General features: G+C 51.8%; 2 protein-coding genes across 10 annotated transcripts in view; one reads left to right on the plus strand and one right to left on the minus strand.

Moving 5' to 3' along the window:
- Window positions 1-3,939: 3,939 nt before the first annotated feature.
- NMRAL1 (NmrA like redox sensor 1) lies at window positions 3,940-16,814 on the minus strand. Of its 9 annotated transcripts, none has more exons than XR_010152242.1 (7): window positions 16,542-16,780; window positions 16,204-16,277; window positions 11,472-11,710; window positions 8,404-8,653; window positions 5,920-6,110; window positions 5,680-5,772; window positions 3,940-4,205 (listed from the first exon to the last, which is right to left on the minus strand). XR_010152242.1 is itself a non-coding variant. In XM_016929332.3 (6 exons), the coding sequence occupies exons 2-6, from the start codon at window positions 16,241-16,243 to the stop codon at window positions 4,026-4,028; spliced, it is 900 nt and encodes a 299-aa protein (XP_016784821.1). In that variant the 5' UTR covers window positions 16,244-16,277; window positions 16,542-16,814; the 3' UTR covers window positions 3,940-4,025. The 9 variants fall into 9 exon arrangements, 7 of the variants coding, with proteins under 7 accessions (XP_016784821.1, XP_016784820.1, XP_063652642.1 ...); XR_002939952.3 differs by having other exon boundaries at window positions 16,529-16,770; XM_016929332.3 differs by lacking the exon at window positions 5,680-5,772 and having other exon boundaries at window positions 16,542-16,814.
- The window catches only part of HMOX2 (heme oxygenase 2), a 35,629-nt gene continuing 34,846 nt past the window's right edge, over window positions 16,783-17,565 (plus strand). The window contains exon 1 of the mRNA XM_001168788.7: window positions 16,783-16,966. The gene's annotated coding sequence lies outside the window, so the exon portion shown is untranslated. The remainder of the gene's footprint in view (window positions 16,967-17,565) is intronic.

Consider the following 17,565-nt stretch of genomic DNA (forward strand, 5'->3'; position numbering starts at 1 on the left):
CCCTGAGTCTCATTCATGTCCTGTTGCTTCAAAGCAGAAGTCTAGAGAAAGACTTTGGAAGAGAAAGGTGGATTTTCTTGCTAAACAGAAACCATTGTTGTGTTGAAGCATCCTTCCCTCAAGGGATTAGAGGTGGCTGTGCATGACCAGGCGAGGTGGCTCACACCTATAATCCCAGCACTTTGGGAGGCTGAGGCGGGTGGATCACCTGAGGTTAGGAGTTCAAGACCAGCCTGGCCAACATGGTGAAACCCCGTCTCTATAAAAATACAAAAAAATTAGCCAGGCGTGGTGGCACATGCATGTTATCCAAACTTCTCAGGAGGCTGAGACAGGAGAATCACTTGAACTCAGGAGGTGGAGGTTGCAGTGATTGGAGATCATGCCATTGCACTCCGGCCTGGGCGACAGCACGAGACTTCATCTCAAAAAAAAAAAAAAAAGGTGGCCGTGCAACAGCTGTAGAATTCAGTGCTCTTTCTGGGCCTGGGTTTGGTTTATTTCCACTTGTGCTCCTGATGTATTTGTTACCAGACTTCTTTATAGCTTCTGAGTAGGAGTATGTATTTAAAAATATAAGAAAAGGGCCAGGCATGGTGGCTCACGCCTGTAATCTGAACACTTTAGGAGGCCAAGGAGGGAGGATTGTGTGAGCCCAGGAGCGAGAGAGTGAGACCCCCATCTCTACAAAAAAATTTTTAAAAATTAGCTGGGAGTGGTGGCTTGGCACCTGTAGTCCCAGCTACTTAGAAATCTTGAGGTGGCAGGATTGCTTGAGCTGAGGAGTTCAAGGCTCCAGTGAGCTGTGATCATGCAACTCCACTCCAGTCTAGGTGACAAAGCCAGACCATGTCTCAAGAAAATAAAGTATTTCTAGGCCTGTGAGCCTGTGGGAGGTACATGCTTGGCACTTGCTTAAACATTAGGAGGGTGGGCCGGGCGTGGTGGCTCACACCTGTAATCCCAGCACTTTGGGAGGCCAAGGTGGGCGGATCATGAGGTCACGAGTTCAAGACCAGCCTAGCCAACATGGTGAAACCCTGTCTCTACTAAAAATACAAAAATTAGCCAGACTTGGTGGTGGGCGTCTGTAATCCGAGCTACTCGGCAGGCTGAGGCAGGAGATCCGCTTGAACCCTGGAGGTGGAGGTTGCAGTGAGCCAGGATTGCGCCACTGGATTCCAGCCTGGGTGACAGGGTGAGACTCCATCTCAAAAAAAACATTAGGAGGGTCGACAAGGCCAGCTCTCAGGCATTGGTCCTCAGCCCCATTCCCACCTCAGGCCTGGGACTGGGTTGTTTCCAACCTGAGCCCCCTCCTCACTCATAGTCCTTTGGGTTCTGGTGGACTGGCCTTTGTTTCCTTCCCTGTCAACCAAACAGTGTGCAAGAATTCTCTCCAGGCCCACAGGCCTCCAGCTGCCCCTGCCCCTCTGTTTGTAGCACTGCAGAGCCGGCTCTGATGTGGAGGATGGCAGCTGCACGGCTCCTGGAAGAGGCTTGTTTCACACTCTTGCTTGTTAATAAATACTGTGCAGGTCTTATCTTTTAACTAGAAGTTCTGCTTATTTCTCATGACTCTCCAAGGGTCACAAATGGGCCAGGGGGGAACATAAAAGGCGAAGTGGGTCCATAGTTATATGGCCAAGGGCATGATCCACAGACCTTAGCTTACTGGTCACCTCCCCCGATGCTGCTCCTGTCCCCATTTATTTATCCTTCCTGTTTTGTTTTTTGCAGCCCTTAGGTCAATTTGTTTTTTGGGTTTTGTTTTGTTTTTGAGACAGGCTTTCACTCTGTTGCCCTGGCTGGCTTGTGGTGGTGCAATCACAGCTCACCACAGCCTTGACCTCCTGGGCTCAAGTGATCCTCCCACCACAGCTTCCTGAGTAGCTGGGAGTACAGGCACATGCCACCACGCCTGCCACCATTTCTTCTGTTTTTTTGTTTTTGAGGCAGGGTCTCCCTCTGTCGCCCAGGCTGGAGTGCAGTGGTACAATCTCGGCTCACCACAACCTCCACCTCCTGGGTTCAGCTGATTCTCCTGCCTCAGCCTCCCGAGTAGCTGCCGGCACATGCCACCACGCCCAGCTAATTTTTGTATTTTTTGGTAGAGACAGGGTTTTGCCATGTTGACCAAGTTGGTTTCGAATTCCCAACCTCAACTGATCCACCTGCCTTGGCCTCCCAAAGTGCTGGGATTACAGGCATGAGCCACCACGCCTGGCCCTAGTTTCCTTTGTATTTCTTTTTTTCAGGTAGAGATGGGGTCTTGCTGTGTTGCCCAGGCTGGTCTCGAACTCCTGAACTCAAGCCATCCTCCACCTCAGCCTCCCAAAGTGCCGGAATTACAGGCGTAGATACATAACTATTTATTGTGTGTTTCTATCAGGCTCTCCCACTAAATATAAGCTCCTCAAGGCAGGCAGCATAACTTTTTTTTGCTACATTGTATTTAGGGCCCAGCATACTGGTAAATTGTCAAAGAAATGCTTCAGTCAATGGATAGAATGAATTTTTGTGCCTGGGGGTGCCAGAGCCAGGGTGGGGAAGTAAAAAAATAAAAACTGTGATGGTAGTCACACAAACCTAAATGTGTTGAATTGAAATTCACAGAACTGCTGGGCTCAGTGGCTCATACCTGTAGGGTAATCCCAGCTACTCAGGAGGTTGAGGTGGAAGGATCACTTAAGCCTAGGAGGTGAAGGCTGCAGTGAGCTATGACTGTGCCACTGCACTCCAGCCTGGGCAACAGAGCGAGACCTTGACTCTTTAAAAAAAAAAAAAAAAAAAAAAAAAAATTGGCCAGGCGCGGTGGCTTATGCCTGTAATCCCAACACTTTGGAAGGCCGAGGCGGGCGGATCACGCCCGCCAGGATGGTCAAGAGATCGAGACCATCCTGGACAATATGGTGAAACCCCGTCTCTACTAAAAATACAAAAATTAGCTGGACGTGATGGTGCATGCTTGTAATCCCAGCTACTCGGGAGGCTGAGGCAGGAGAATCACTTGAACCCAGGAGGTGGAGGCTGCAGTGAGCTGGGATCGTGCCACTGCACCCCAGCCTGGGTGACAGAGGGAGACTCCGTCTCAAAAAAAAAAAAAAAAAAAAATCGGAGCTGCCATGGACCACAAACTCTCAGGCAAATAACTGGTCTCTCGGCCTCTGACCCTCTTCTCTGTGACCCACCCCAGCAAGCAAGGTGGGTTGTTTCTCCTTCAGTTTTGCTTCCCAGCAGTGTCCAATTACTGTGCGTTGTGGACCACAGCTCTGCCACATCCGATTTTCCTTTTTCCAACCTGTTTTAAGTTCACCTGTGTCCAGGATGGTACCCCAAGGCCGGCTCCTTCCAGGACAAGGATGAGGAGAGAAAGGGAGAAGCCCATATCTCCCCCGCCTCCCTGCAGAGCCTGTCTCCAGTTCACATGTGCAGATGGCCTCACTAGCTCTGGAGATGAAAGGGGTGTGTCAGAAGCTCGGCTCCTGGGGCTCCTCTGTGTCCTGTGCTATGTCCCCGTCTGTGAATGAATTTCAAATGTGGGAACAGAGGCTGCTGGTCAGAGCTGTTCTGCTAGCTGAGGTCAGAACAGGCCACTTCACACCTGTCTGACTAAACACGTTTAGGTCACTCGTCCCAGTCACCAAGTGATCCCTTCAGCCCTGGACCCTCCCTTACTGCTGTGTTGGTACAGCCCTGCAGCCCCCCCTTACTGCTGTGATGGTACAACCCTGGACCCCCCCTTACTGCTGTGTTGGTACAGCCCCGGATCCCCTCACTTACTGTTGTGTTGGTACAGCCCTGGACCCCCCGCCTCCAACTTACTGCTGTGTTGGTACAGCCCCGGACCCCCCCCCAACCACTTACTGTTGTGTTGGTACACAACTACCACCCCAACCCAAGTCCTGGAAGCAGAGTCCTCTTCTCCTGGAAGCCATCTGGGAGAACAATGGCTTTATTCAGATGTTGGTGCCTCTGCCCCTCTGGTGCCCCCGACCCCCACAAGGGGCCGCGAGGCGGGCAGGTCACAGCAGGGTGAAGTCCCCTTTGTGCTGTTCCAGCCACTGGTCCAGCGTCAGGGCCTTGGGGTTGAGTCTCAGGGTCAGCTCGATGTCACGGTCGGGTCTCAGGGCATAGAAACGGAACATGTTGGCCAGGTCCCGGGCACCGGGAAAGCCAAGCTTTTCGTAGTCCTCAGGAGTCATCTGGAAGCAGAGGAGCCTGTCGTGGCCGGCGTCCTCCAGTGCCCCGGGAGGTGGCGGGGCAGGGAGGCCGGATGGGCTGGGGTCTCCCGACCTGCTACACCCAGAGCCACTATTGTCTCGGTCCCTGACCCAGGTTCTCCGTACAAGGTCATCTGAAAACTTCTAAGAGCCGAAAGTTCAGAAACTGCTGCTCTCCTGAGCTGCCTGACATTCTAGATCAGTTTAAAGATTGTTCTTGGCCAGATGCTGTGGCTCATGCCCGTAATCCCTGCACTTTGGGAGGCTGAGGCAGGCAAATCTCTTGAGGCCAGGAGTTCGAGACCAGCGTGGCCAACACGATAAAACCCCGTCTCTTTCAAAAATACAAAAATTAGCCGGCCTGGTGGTAGGTGCGTGTAATCCCAGCTACTTAGGAGGCTGAGACAGGAGAATCGCTTGAAACCAGGAGGTGGAGGTTGCAGTGAGCTGAGATCACCCCACTGTACTCCAGCCTGGGCAACAAGAGTGAGACCCTGTCTCAAAAATGAATAAATAAAAAGACTATTATTTTCAGATCATGAGACGAAAATATCTCAGTCCCTTCCAAATCAGAGACCTGCCTGCATCACTTTCTTTCTCAAAAACCAAAGCTTGACCAGACACGGTGGCTCACACCTGTCATCCCAGCACTTTGGGAGGTGGAGGTGGGAGGATCGCTTGAGCCCAGGAGTTAGGCCCACCACGCCGGGCTAATTTTTTGTATTTTTAGTAGAGACGGGGTTTCACCGTGTTAGTCAGGATGGTCTCGATCTCCTGACCTTGTAATTGCCCGCCTCAGCCTCCCAAAGTGCTAGGATTACAGGTGTGAGCTACCGCACCTGACCCAACTTTCGTCTTTTAAGGACTCCAGTGTTTCCCAGATTCTTTTTTTTTTTTTTTTTTTTTTTTTTGGAGTTGGAGTCTCACTCTGTCACCCAGTCTGGAGTGCAGTGGCATCTCGGCTCGCTGCAAACTCTGCCTCCTGAGTTCAAGCGATTCTCTTGCCTCAGCCTCCCAAGTAGCTGGGATTACAGGTGCCTGCCACCACACCCGGCTAATTTGTTTATTTTTAGTAGAGACAGGGTTTCACCCTGTTGGCCAGGCTGGTCTCAAACTCCTGACCTCAGGTGATCCACCTGCCTCGGCCTCCCAAAGTGCTGGGATTACAGGCGTGAGACACTGCACCCAGCCTCCCAGATTCTTTAATGAGTATGTCTTACTTTCCTAATGGTAATGACAAACATTAGAAACCAGGTACCCAAGAGTCTGTCCAGTAGGCCTCCTGCCCACCCAGCCAGGCCACTGGGGGCAAGGGTCGGGCCTATCTTTCTAGCCTCTTTCCCTTTAAATCCCCTACCACAGGGGAGGGGTCAGGTCTATCTTTCCAGACTCTTTTCTCTTCAAATCCCCTCCCACAGAGGAGCCCGGCAGGGCCTGCATTTTCACCCCTCCTTGCCTTGGCTCCTATGGCCCTCTCCTCCTGGAAGCTTTTCTCTCTATTTGGTCAAAACATCTAAGCCAGAAATTTCACTCTGTGGCCAGTTAGCTCCTGGAACAGCAGAAAATAAACGTTGACGATGAACGAATGAATTTAGATGTACTGCCCAGAGGTGTGGGCAGCCCTGGACACACCCTCCCTATGGGAGCTAGAAAGCCCTGACAAGGATGCCTGAGTCACCTGGGGCGGGAGGCCCACCTTGGCATCGTGCACGACCTTGCGGGTGTGCTTGGTGAGCAGGGCAGCGTACTCCTCGGCCGTGTGCCTGCAAGTGCTCAGCCCGATGTTCTGGCCGACGTATTTTTCTGGCATCTTCAAAAGGCTGAGCACCACAGGACCCAGGTCAGACACGGACATGCCATCCATGGGAACGTCACCTGTGGGCAAGCCTGTGGGGCACAGACGTGAGCTGGTATATGTCCCGAGGGCAGACAGGGGCAGGGACAGAGCCCCTCTCCAAAGGGTCCAAGCTGGTTCTTCCCAGCAGTCAGCTGCACACTCCAGCACTCGGGCATAGCTAAGACAAGTCTTGCTATTTGTGGTAGCACAGAGGCAGCAGTGGAATTGAGTCAGGAAACGGGATGGAATCTGGGTACTGCCACCTAGGGCAGGCTGTTGAGGCTCTCTGAGCCTGGGTGGCTGCATTCCTAGAATGGGGCTAAGAACCTGGGCCTGCCCAGCTCTCTCAGTGCTAGGATGACAGAGAAGGGACAAAGGAAAAGGACTCTGAAAGCTGCTACAGAGAGTGTGGCTGGAGCCCAGGGTCTCCGCTAATCTGGAGGCACCAGCCTGAAGTACTCTGTCATATCCTAGATTCCTGGAAGCTGGAATGTCCACCTCTGAGTAGATACTCCAAATACCAACTCACTTACCAGGAATCCTGATTAACCAGACACCAACGGCTGGCCTAGAGCAGCACGTCCATGATAAATGCTTCATAAATCCTGAATGAATGAATGACTCGCAAACTTCCAGGCTGAGGTTTTGTAGATGGGGAGGCTGGCAACTGTCTGGGTGTGGCCTGTGGAATGCTCGGGTCCCATCCTCCTTACCTAGAGACGGGGGCCAGTGCAGCTTCCTGTTCAGATCACCTGGGAGCTCGAGGGCACAGAGCGCAGAGACCGGAGCAGGAGATATCACTGACTGCAGGTTTTTGTTTTTTTTTTTTGAGATGGAGTCTCGCTCTGTCACCCAGGCTGGAGTGCAGTGGCGCAATCTTGGCTCACCACAAGCTCCACCTCCCGGGTTCACACCATTCTCCTGCCTCAGCCTCCCGAGTAGCTGGGACTACAGGCGCCTGCCACCACACCCGGCTAAGTTTTTGTATTTTTAGTAGAGACAGGGGTTTCATCAAGTTAGCCATGATGGTCTCGATCTCCTGACCTCGTGATCTGCCCTCCTCGGCCTCCCAAAGTGCTGGGATTACAGGCGTAAGCCACCGTGCCCGGCCTTTTTTTTTTGAGACGGGGTCTCGCTCTGTCACCCAGGCTGGAGTGCAGTGCCACGATCTCAGCTCACTGCAACCTCTGCCTCCTGGGTTCAAGCGATTCTCCTGCCTCAGCCTCCCGAGTAGCTGGGATTACAGGCGTGCACCACCACGCCGGGCTGGCTAATTTTTGTATTTTTAGTAGAGATGGGGTTTCACACCATGCTGGCCAGGCTGGTCTCGAACTCCTGACCTGGTGGTCTGCCCACCTCGGCTTCCCAGAGTGCTGGGATTACAGGCGTAAGCCACTGCGCCTGGCCAGCTTTGCAAACTATAATAAATGGTGGTACCAAGGGGCTACTGCTACCACCAGACTCGGCCCGCCAGGTGAGCAGGACTCCCATGGGCTGGGCCCTTATGCGAGGGTGACCTGGCATTCAAGCAGAGGGTAAGGAGTGGCCAGCCAGAGGCACCAACCCCTCCTGCCCTGATCACTGAGTGACCAGCAGGACACAGGTTGGGTGAGCCTTGTTCCCAGCCAGGGCCAGTGCACCTAACCTGTTTATAGCCCCAATGGGCACTGAGAAGAAAGAGCTTTCCTAGTTTGTGAAATCTGCAACTGAACTTCATTTTCCAAATCCTCTCCTCGTCTTTGGTTTTTTTGTTTTGTTTTGTTTTGTTTGTTTTGAGACGGAGTGTTGCTCTTGTCGCCTAGGCTAGAGTGCAGTGGCACAATCTCGGCTCACTGCAACCTCCACCTCCTGGGTTCAAGCGATTCCCCTGCCTCAGCCTCCCTAGTAGCTGCCACTACAGGTGGGTGGCACCACGCCCAGCTAATTTTTGTATTTTTAGTAGAGATGGGGTTTCACCATGTTGGCCAGGCTGGTCTCCCCGCCTCAGCCTCCCAAAGTGCTGGGATTACAGGCATAAGCCACAGCGCCCGGCCCTCCTCATCTTTGAAGGAGAACTGACAATCACTAGGTCCTCTCTGTAAAGCCTTCCAACGGACCAAGCGAATATCGCGTCACCACCATCTCAGTAGATCTTGCCACCCCTGCGAACATTGGTATAGAGCCCATCTCACAGAACAGGAAGCTGAGGCCCCGCAAGCTGATAGGATGTGCTCAGTCCTGGGCCTAACGTGAGGGAGCCACGGCTTGAACCTGGCACCACGTGACAGCGGCCCGCGGTCTGCTACACCAACGGCTTTACAGGGCGAGAGCTCTGCCTCACCGTGTGCGAGAAAGGGCACTTACTCAGCAAGTAGCTCTTTCCGTCTGGGGCTTTCTGGGGCAAGAAGTGGGAGAGGAGGTTCTCAAAATAGCAGGGCAGCCGCACACTGGTCATGGGAACGCCAATGTCCCGGAAATATTCCTCCACCTCCCCTTTGCCGTCAAAGTGCGCGGCGGCCAATCTCCCTGCCGTCAGCTTCTTGATGTTCTCCAGGCCGCTGTAGACTACATAGTGGAGGCCCAGGCGCCTGGCCAGATCAGCGAGTAGCTTCCCCTGGAGGGCAGGGAAGGAGAGATCACAAGGCTCAGAAGAAGGATGTCTGTCCCTGGTCACAGCCCCAGTGTTCTAATCCTGGAGCGGCCACCATCTGCGAGGTTAACAGCTAGACCCCACTTACCCCTGAGGAGGCCCCCTCTCCTGGAATGATGTTCACACATGACACCACGCCCGTTAACACAGCCCCGGAAGCCTTCTACCAGCCACTGACTCTGGCCCACCATGTGCAACATAGGACGGGGGGGGCAGGTCGGTTGCAGGGGGACGGCCTGCATGGAGGCGCAAAGGAGAATGCACACATCCCATCTCTGCTGGTGTGAGAACACCCTGCCCATGGAGCTCAGCCATCTTCCTTGGAGAGCCCTGGGAGGCTATACAGAGGCACCACAGCTGCCTAGGTTCAAATCAGGCTCTGCCATGTACGAGCAGTGTGACCCCAGAGAAGTGATGGCACCATCCTGACCTCGCTGGTAAAATGCAGATGACAACACTACCTACTGCATGAGGTGATGCAGGGATTCGGATGGTGGCCTCCAAAAAGATACGCCGCATCCTCATTCCTGAAAACTGTGAATGTGACCTTATTCGGAAAAAGGGTCTTGGCAGATGTAATTACGTGAAGGATCTTGAGATGGGAACATCCTGCACTAACTAGATAGGCGCTAAATCCAGTAACCAGGGTACTGATAAGAGACGGGAGAAGAGACAACACCTGGAGAAGGCCATGCGAAGAGGGAAGCGGAGATTGGAGCTTTGTGGCCACAAGCCCAGGAACACCTGGAGCCATGAGAAGCCAGAAACGGTGAAGAAGGATTTCCCTCAAACCCCTTGTTTTGTTTTGTTTTTTAAGATGGACTCTCACTCTGTCACCCAGGCAGGAGTGCAGTGGCGTGATCTCTGCTCACTGCAGCCTCCGCTTCCTGGATTCAAGCAATTCTCCTGCCTCATCCTCCTGAGTCGTTGGGACTACAGGCGCCCGCCACCATGCCTGGCTAATTTTTGTATTTTTTGTAGAGACAGGGTTTTGCTGTGTTGGCCAGGCTGGTCTTGAACTCCTGACCTTAAGTGATCTGCCCACCTCAGCCTCCCAAAGTGCTGGGATTACAAGCATAAACTACCACGCCTGGCCTCCAAGCCTCTGGAGAGAGGGTGACATTGCTGACACCTTGATTTTGAACTTCTAGCTTCTAGAATATCAGAGAATCGATTTCTATGGCTTTTGTTTTTGTTTTTGAGACAGAGTCTAGCTCTGTCGCTCAGGCCGGAGTGCAGTGGCGCAATCTTGGCTCACTGCAACCTCCGCCTCTTGGGTTCAAGCAATTCTCCTGCCTCAGCCTCCTGAGTAGCTGGGATTACAGGCGCCCACCACCATGCCCAGCTAATTTTTGTATTTTTAGTAGAGACAGGGTTTCACTGTGTTGGCCAGGATGGTCTCAAACTCCTGACTTCAAGTGATCTGCCCGCCTCGGCCTCCCAAAGTGCGGGGATTACAAGCATGAGCCACTGTGCCCAGCTGATTTCTATGGTTTTAAGCCACGTGGATTGTGGTCCTTTTTCATGACAGTACCAGGAAGCCCACAGGGAATCACCAGGATTAGAAATAAGATCTGCTGGGCTGGGCACAGTGGCTCATGCCTGCAGTCCCAGCACTTTGGGAGGCCGAGGCAGGCGGATCACCTGAGGCCGGGAGTTCAAGACCAGCTTGACCAACATGGAGAAACCCCGTCTGTACTAAAAATACAAAAACATTACCAGGGCATGGTGACGCATGCATGTAATCTCAGCTATTCGGGAGGCTGAGGCAGGAGAATAACTTGAACCCAGGAGGCGGAGGTTGCGGTGAGCCAAGATTGCGCCATGGCATGCCAGCCTGGGCAACAAAAGCGAAACTCGGTCTCACAAAATAAAGAAAGAAATAAGATCTGCTTAGGGCCGGGCATGTGGCTTATGCCTGTAATCCCAGCACTTTGGGAGGCTGAGGTGGGCAGATCACCTGAGGTCAGGAGTTCAAGACCAGCCTGGCCAACATGGTGAAACCCCGTCTCTACTAAAAATACAAAAATTAGTTGGGTGTGCTGGTGCACACCTATAATCCCAGCTACTAGGGAGGCTGAGGCAGGAGAATTGCTTGAATCTGGGAGGCAGAGGTTGCAGTGAGCCGAGATCACCCCACTGCGCTCCGGCCTGGGCGACAGAGCAAGACTCAGTCTCAAAAAAAAAAAAAAAAAAAGATCTGCGTTAATCAGAGAAGTTGTCTTTGTCTGCTCTATATAATGGGCTTCTAGGTAAGACCATAATTGAAGAAAGGGTCAAGGCTAATAACAAGTTTGGATGGGTACACGTGGACATGAAGGCAACAACAGACACTGGGGACCACGGGAGGGAGGGACGTAAGGGTTGAAAACCTACCTACTGGGTACTGTGCCCACTACCTGGGTGACAGGTCCAGTCACACCCCAGACCTCAGCATCACTCAATATACCAATGTAACAAACCTGTGCATGTACCCCTGAATCTAAAATAAAAGTGGAAATTACTTTAAAAAAAAAACTTCTAACATTTTTGATTAAAAAAAAAAAACAAACAGGCCAGGCGTGGTTGCTCACTGAGACTGAGACGGCCTCAAAAAAAAAAAAAAAAAGTAATTGGATGAGAAAGCAACAGCGTCCACCTGCTTCACAGCCTAGAGCAGGCAGAGGCATGAAGAAGAGGGAAAGGCCTGCAGTGGTCCACCCTCCCTGCAGAGTCGGAGCTCCTCCCAGGCGCTCTGCTCCTAGCCCGGCCCGGCCTCCCTGCAGCTCCTGCCTGCCCTCACCTGCTTGACCTCCTGCTCCTGGCTGCAGCTCTCCCAGTAATTGGTCACGATGAAGGTGGCGTAAGCCCCATTCAGGGCCAGCTCCATGCTGACCTGGTCATCTTGGTCTCCCTGCACTACTTCTGCACCTTGCAGCCTCAGCTCCTTTGCTGCCTTCTTCCTAGGGTTTCGGGTCACCACTCGAACCTTGAATGTCCCATCTTCCAGGAGTGTGCGGGCCACGGAGCCACCCTGGGCACCTACAAAGAATCAAAAAGACCTCTCAGGTCAGACCTACCTGAAAGTCCCAATGAAGGGCGAAACCCCGAAGGGAGTGCTCCACCACAGCAAGGAACATCCAGGAAACCTTCTCAACGACGATTCTCATTCAGGTATTTTTATTTTATTTATTTTATTTTTTTGAGATGGAGTCTCACTCTATCACCCAGGCTGAAGTGCAGTGGCACGATCTTGGCTTGGTGAAACCCCGCCTCTATCAAAAAATACAAAAATTAGCTGGGTGTGAAGGCACATGCCTGTACTCCCAGCTACTCAGGAGGCTGAGGCACGAGAATTGCTGGAACCCAGGAGGCGGAGGTTGCAGTGAGCTGAGATTGCGCCACTGCACCACAGCCTGGGTGACACAGCGAGAATCTGTATTAAAAAAAAAAAAAAAAGGCCAGGCATGGTGGCTTACGCCTGTAATCACAGCACTTTGGGAGGCCAGGCCGAGTGGATCACCAGGTAAGGAGACCGAGACCATCCTGGCTAACACAGTGAAACCCTGTCTCTGCTAAAAATACAAACTTAGCCGGGCGTGGTGGCACCCGCCTGTAGTCACAGCTACTCAGGAGGCTAAGGCAGGAGAATCGCTTGAACACAGGAGGCGGAGGTTGCAGTGAGCCCAGATCACGCCACTGCACTCCAGCCTGGGTGACAAAGTGAGATTCCCTCTCAAAAAAAAAAAAAAAAAAAAAAAAAAAGGGCCTGGTGCAGTGGCTCACACCTGTAATCCCAGCACTTTGAGAGGCTGAGGCGGGTAGATCACCTGAAGTTGGGAGTTTGAGAACAGCCCGACCAACATGGAGAAACCACTGTCTCTACTAAAAATACAAAATTAGCTAGGCGTGGTGGCACATGGCTGTAATCCCAGCTACTCGAGAGGCTGAGGCAGGAGAATCGCTTGAACCCAGGAGGCAGAGGTTGCGGTGAGCCAAGATCGCGCCATTGCACTCCAGCCTGGGCAACAAGAGCGAAACTTGGTCTCAAAAAAATAAAGGTAAAAATATTTGTGATGTAATAAAGTAAAAAAAGTAGAATACAAAACCATATTCAGGCTGGGTGCAGTGGCTGTAATCCTAGCACTTTGGGAGGCCGAGGCGGGCGGATCATGAGGTCAGGAGATCGAGACCATCCTGGCTAACACGGTGAAACCCTGTCTCTACTAAAAATACAAAAACTTAGCCGGGCGTGGTGGTGGGCGCCTGTAGTCCCAGCTACTCGGGAGACTGAGGCAGGAGAATGGCATGAACCCAGGAGGTGGAGCTTGCAGTGAGCCGAGATCGCGCCACTGCACTCCAGCCTGGACGACAGAGCGAGACTCCGTCTCAAAAAAAAAAAAAAAAAACTTAGCTGGGCATGGTGGAGCCTGTAATCCCAGCTACTTGGGAGGCTGAGGCAGGAGAATCGCTTGAACCAGGGTGGCAGAGGTTTCAGTGAGCCGAGATTGGGCCACTGTACTCCAACCTGGGTGACACAGTGAGACTCTGTCTCAAAACAAAAGAAAAAACCATATTCAGATCTTGATGGGATTTGAATTCTTCCTGAAGTAGAATATAAAGCCATATTCAGATACACAACCATATTCAGATCTGCTCAAAAACGAGACAAAGAAAAATAGTTAACAGAAAGGAATACAAAAACTTATTCAGATCTCGATGGAGCTTGAGTCACACAGGCATGCGCATCTGTCAGATGTACCCTTAAGATTTTGCCCGTTGCAGCTGGGCCCAGGGGCTCATGCCTGTAATCCTGACACTTTGGGAGGCTGAGGCACGCAGATCTCTTGAGCCCAGGAGTTTGAGACCAGCCTGGGCAACATGGTGAAACCATATCTCTACAAAAAAATACAAAAATTAGCTGGGCGTGGTGGCATGTGCCTGTAGTCCCAGCTACCAGGGAGGCTGAGGCTGGAGGAAAGCCTGAACCCGGGAGGTTGAGGCTGCAGTGAGCCGTGATCACACCACTGCACACCAGCCTGGGTAACAGAGTAAGGCCCTGTCTCCAAAAAAAAAAAAAAAAAAATTCTTTATTATATGTATATTTTACCTCATAATTAAAAATAATCTATAAACAAATACTGAATTCTAGCTAATGTTATGCATGCTTTAGTATGGAAGGGCGGTGTACACATATCTGCAATTTACACAAAAATGCATCAAAAATAAGGACTGAGGCCGGGCACAGTAGCTCATACCTGTAATCTAAGCACTTTGGGAGGGTAAGGGGCATGGGTTTTGCTTGAGGCCAGGAGTTTGAGACCAGCCTGGGCAGCAGGGTGAGACCCAGTCTCTACAAAAAATTAAAAAATCAGCTGGGCCTGTTAGCGCTCATCTGAAGTCCCAGCTACTCAGGAGAATGAGGCAGGAGGATTGCTTGAGGCTTGGAAGTCAAAGCTGTAGTGAGTGATGATTGAGCCACTGCACTCCAGCCTGGGCAACAGAGCAAGACCCTGACTCAGAAAAAAGTGTACACCAATGTTCCATGGCAGCATTATTCATAATAGCCAAAAAGTGGAAATAAATCAAGTATCCATCCACTGATGAATGGACAAACAGAATATGGTCTATCCATACGGTGGAATATTACTCAGCCATAAAAATAAGTAAAGCTGTCAGGAGTTCGAGACCAGCCTGACCAACATGGTGAAACCCCGTCTCTACTAAAAAATACAAAATTAGCTGGGTGTGGTGGTGCACACCTGTAATCCCAGCTACTTGGGAGGCTGAGGCAGGAGAATTGCTTGAACCCGGGAGGCAGAGGTTGCAGCGAGCAGAGATCACACCATTGCACTCCAGCCTGGGCAACAAGAGAGAAACTCTGTCTTAAAAATAAAAAAGTAAAGTTGGCCGGGCGCGGTGGCTCAAGCCTCTAATCCCAGCACTTTAGGAAGCTGAAGTGGGCAGATCACCTGAGGTCAGGAGTTTGAGACCAGCCTGGCCACATGGCAAAACCCCATCTCTACTAAAAATACAAAAATTAGCCAGGCATGGTGGCTCACGCCTGTAGTCCCTGCTACTCAGGAGGGTAAGACAGGAGAATCGCTTGAACCCGAGTGGCAGAAGTTGCAGTGAGCAGAGATCACGCCACTGCACTGCTGCCTGGGCAACAGAGCGGGACTCTGTCTCAAAAAAAAAAAAAAAAAGAGTAAAGCCCGGACACACACTACAACATGAACAAACCTTGAAAACATGCTAACTAAAGAAGCCAGAGAGAAAAGGCTATATATTATCATTTTATTCATATGAAATGTCCCGAATAGACAAATCCATAGAAACCAAAAGTAGATTGGAGCTTTCTAGGGGTTGGCTGGGAGGAGTAAGAATGGGGAGTAACTGTTCACGGGTTCATGGAGTTCTTTTTTTTTTTTTTTTTTTGAGATCAGGTCTCACTCTGTTGCCCAGGCTGGAGTGCAGTGGCACAATCAGGTCACTGCAGCCTTGACCTGCTGGACTCAGGTGATCCTCCCACCTCAACCTCCCAGGTAGCTATAGGTGCATGACACCACGCCCCACTAATTTTTGTATTTTTTTGTAGAGACGAGATTTTGCCCTGTTGCTCAGGCTGGTCTCAAACACCTCAGCTCAAGCGATCTAACCATTCGGTCCAACTAAAGTGCTGGGATTACAGGGTTGAGCCACTGCACCTGGGCCAGAGTTTCTTTTTGGAGTGATGGAAATTTTCTAAAATTGATTGTGGTGATGGTTGTACAATTCTATGAATACACTAGAAACCAGTGAGTTGCACACTTTAAACAGGTAGATTGTATAGTACGTGAATTATATCTCAATAAAGCTGTTAGAGATATTAAATATGTATAAATAAGAAAAAATAGGAATGAAATAATATGCTATCATTTGAAAAAACGATAACATGTTATCTACTCTGGCAGGATATTCAAGAAACTTGGTAACAGCGATGGATGAGGTGGAAGAGGAGGCTAGGAAGAAGATTTAATTTTGGTATCATGTTCAAGTACTCCTATTCAAATAAGTTAAGTAACTTATTTTTTTTTAATTTGGAAAGCAGGTCTGGCGTGGTGGTTCATGCCTGTAATACCTGCACTTTGGGAGGCCGAGGCGGGTCATCACCTGAGGTCAGGAGTTTGAGACCAGCCTGACCAATATGATGAAACCCCGTCTCTACTAAAAATACAAAAATTAGCCGGGCGTGGTGGCATGCCCTTGTAATCCCAGCTACTCGGGAGGCTGAGACAGGAGAATCGCTTCAACCCTGAAGGCAAAGGTTGCAATGAGCCGAGATCGTGCCATCGCACTGCAGCCTGGGTGACAGAGCAAAACTCCGTCCAAAAAAAAAAATTGGAAAGCAATTTGGGCCTCGTTCCTGCGACCACAGCCCCAACCCGGGTCGGGGATCCCAGTGACCTTACCCCTCCCTGCAGACCCCAGGACGGGCGGTCTTCAGGGCTAGGCGCCCTGGCTCTGCAAGGGCCCCAGTCTGGGGTTTGGCTCACCTGTGCCTCCGAAAACCACCACCAGTTTCTTGTCCACCATGAGGACGAGAATGGGACGAATGCGGTCCAGAGATCTGGGGGTAATGGGAGGCGTGGAGTTGGGGGTGGGGCCGGGGTTCCCGCCAGGAGCGACAAAGGACACCCCCATTGTCTATGCACCGAGTATGTGTCGAAGGGGGCGGCTGGGCCGGGAGCGGCCCAGATATCTCGGCCCTGTCCCGAGATATCGGGGTCCCGCGACCCACCTCGTGTCCCTTGGGCCCGATCCCCTCCTCCTTCCCGCCTCCCCCGGTTCCAGTCACCCGCCCCCCGGCCCGGGTCCCACCGGCTGGAGTGACCTCCTCGCCGCGGCCTGGGCGGGACAAGTTCCAGGAGCCCGGGACCCCGATTCTGCGGCCGAGTCCACTGCAGAGGCGGGGATGGAGCTGCGCGCTAGGCGCCAACTCCCTCCCCGCAGCTCCGGCCCCACCCGGCAGAGCGCCGCTCACGCAAGCCCAGCGTCGGAGGACCCCTGGCTGCAGCCGCCAATCCCGACGTGTCAGCCGAAACCCCTCCTCCGGCGCAGTTGGCTCCTCCTGGATCCCGCGGGACTCGGCGTTCTTTCCGGGTTTGCCCGCCCCGGGCACGTGCACAGTGAGTTTGTGTAAATCCAGTTAGACCAAAATGAGCGAGGTGGAGAGCCTCTTAACCGGATGCTACGGGTGACGACTGGGAGAAGGAGAAAAATTACCTCTTTATCTTGCATGAACATCTTAATTTTCAGGTATTGGGCGTCAGGCAAAGATAATTAAAGCTATGTCCATGACCCTTATCCCTTGAGGCCTTGTCCGCTTGATATTTTCTTTGCCTAACTCACTTTTAAAATTTTATTATTTTTATTTTTTTGAGACAGTGTCTTGGTCTGTCGCCCAGGCTGGTGTGCAGTGGTGCGATCTCGGCTTACTGCAACCTCCGCCCCCCGGGTTCAAGAGATTCTCCTGCCTCAGCCTCCCGAGTAGCTGGGATTACAAGCATGTGCCACCAAGCCCGGCTAATTTTTGTATTTTTTAGTAGAGACGGGGTTTCACCAGGTTGACCAGGCAGGTCTCGAACTCCTGACTTAAAGTGATCCACCACCTCAGCCTCCCAAAGTGCTGGGAGTACAGGTGGGAGCCACCGTGCCCAGCCCTAACTCACTTTTGAAGTTGCTGCTACTTGCACTGATTTCAGTTTTTTTTGTTTTTGTTTTTTGTTTTCAAGGTGGAGTCTTGCTCTGTCGCCCAGGCTGGAGTGCAGTGGTGGTGCGATCTTGACTCACTGCAACTTCCGCCTCTTGGGTTCAAGTGATTCTCCTGCCTCAGTTTCCTGAGTAGCTGGGATTAC

Source organism: Pan troglodytes, chromosome 18, assembly GCF_028858775.2.
Source record: "Pan troglodytes isolate AG18354 chromosome 18, NHGRI_mPanTro3-v2.0_pri, whole genome shotgun sequence".
In the NCBI taxonomy this organism is placed as follows: domain Eukaryota; kingdom Metazoa; phylum Chordata; class Mammalia; order Primates; family Hominidae; genus Pan; species Pan troglodytes.

Coding starts and splice junctions, on each gene's coding strand:
- NMRAL1 (XM_016929332.3), bottom strand. CDS start 16,243: ATGGTGGACAAGAAACTGGTGGTGGTTTTCGGAGGCACAG. Junction 11,711..16,203: donor GGTGGTTTTCGGAGGCACAG/GTGAGCCAAACC, acceptor GATTCTTTGTAG/GTGCCCAGGGTGGCTCCGTG. Junction 6,111..8,403: donor CGGAAAGAGCTACTTGCTGA/GTAAGTGCCCTT, acceptor TGTGCCCCACAG/GCTTGCCCACAGGTGACGTT.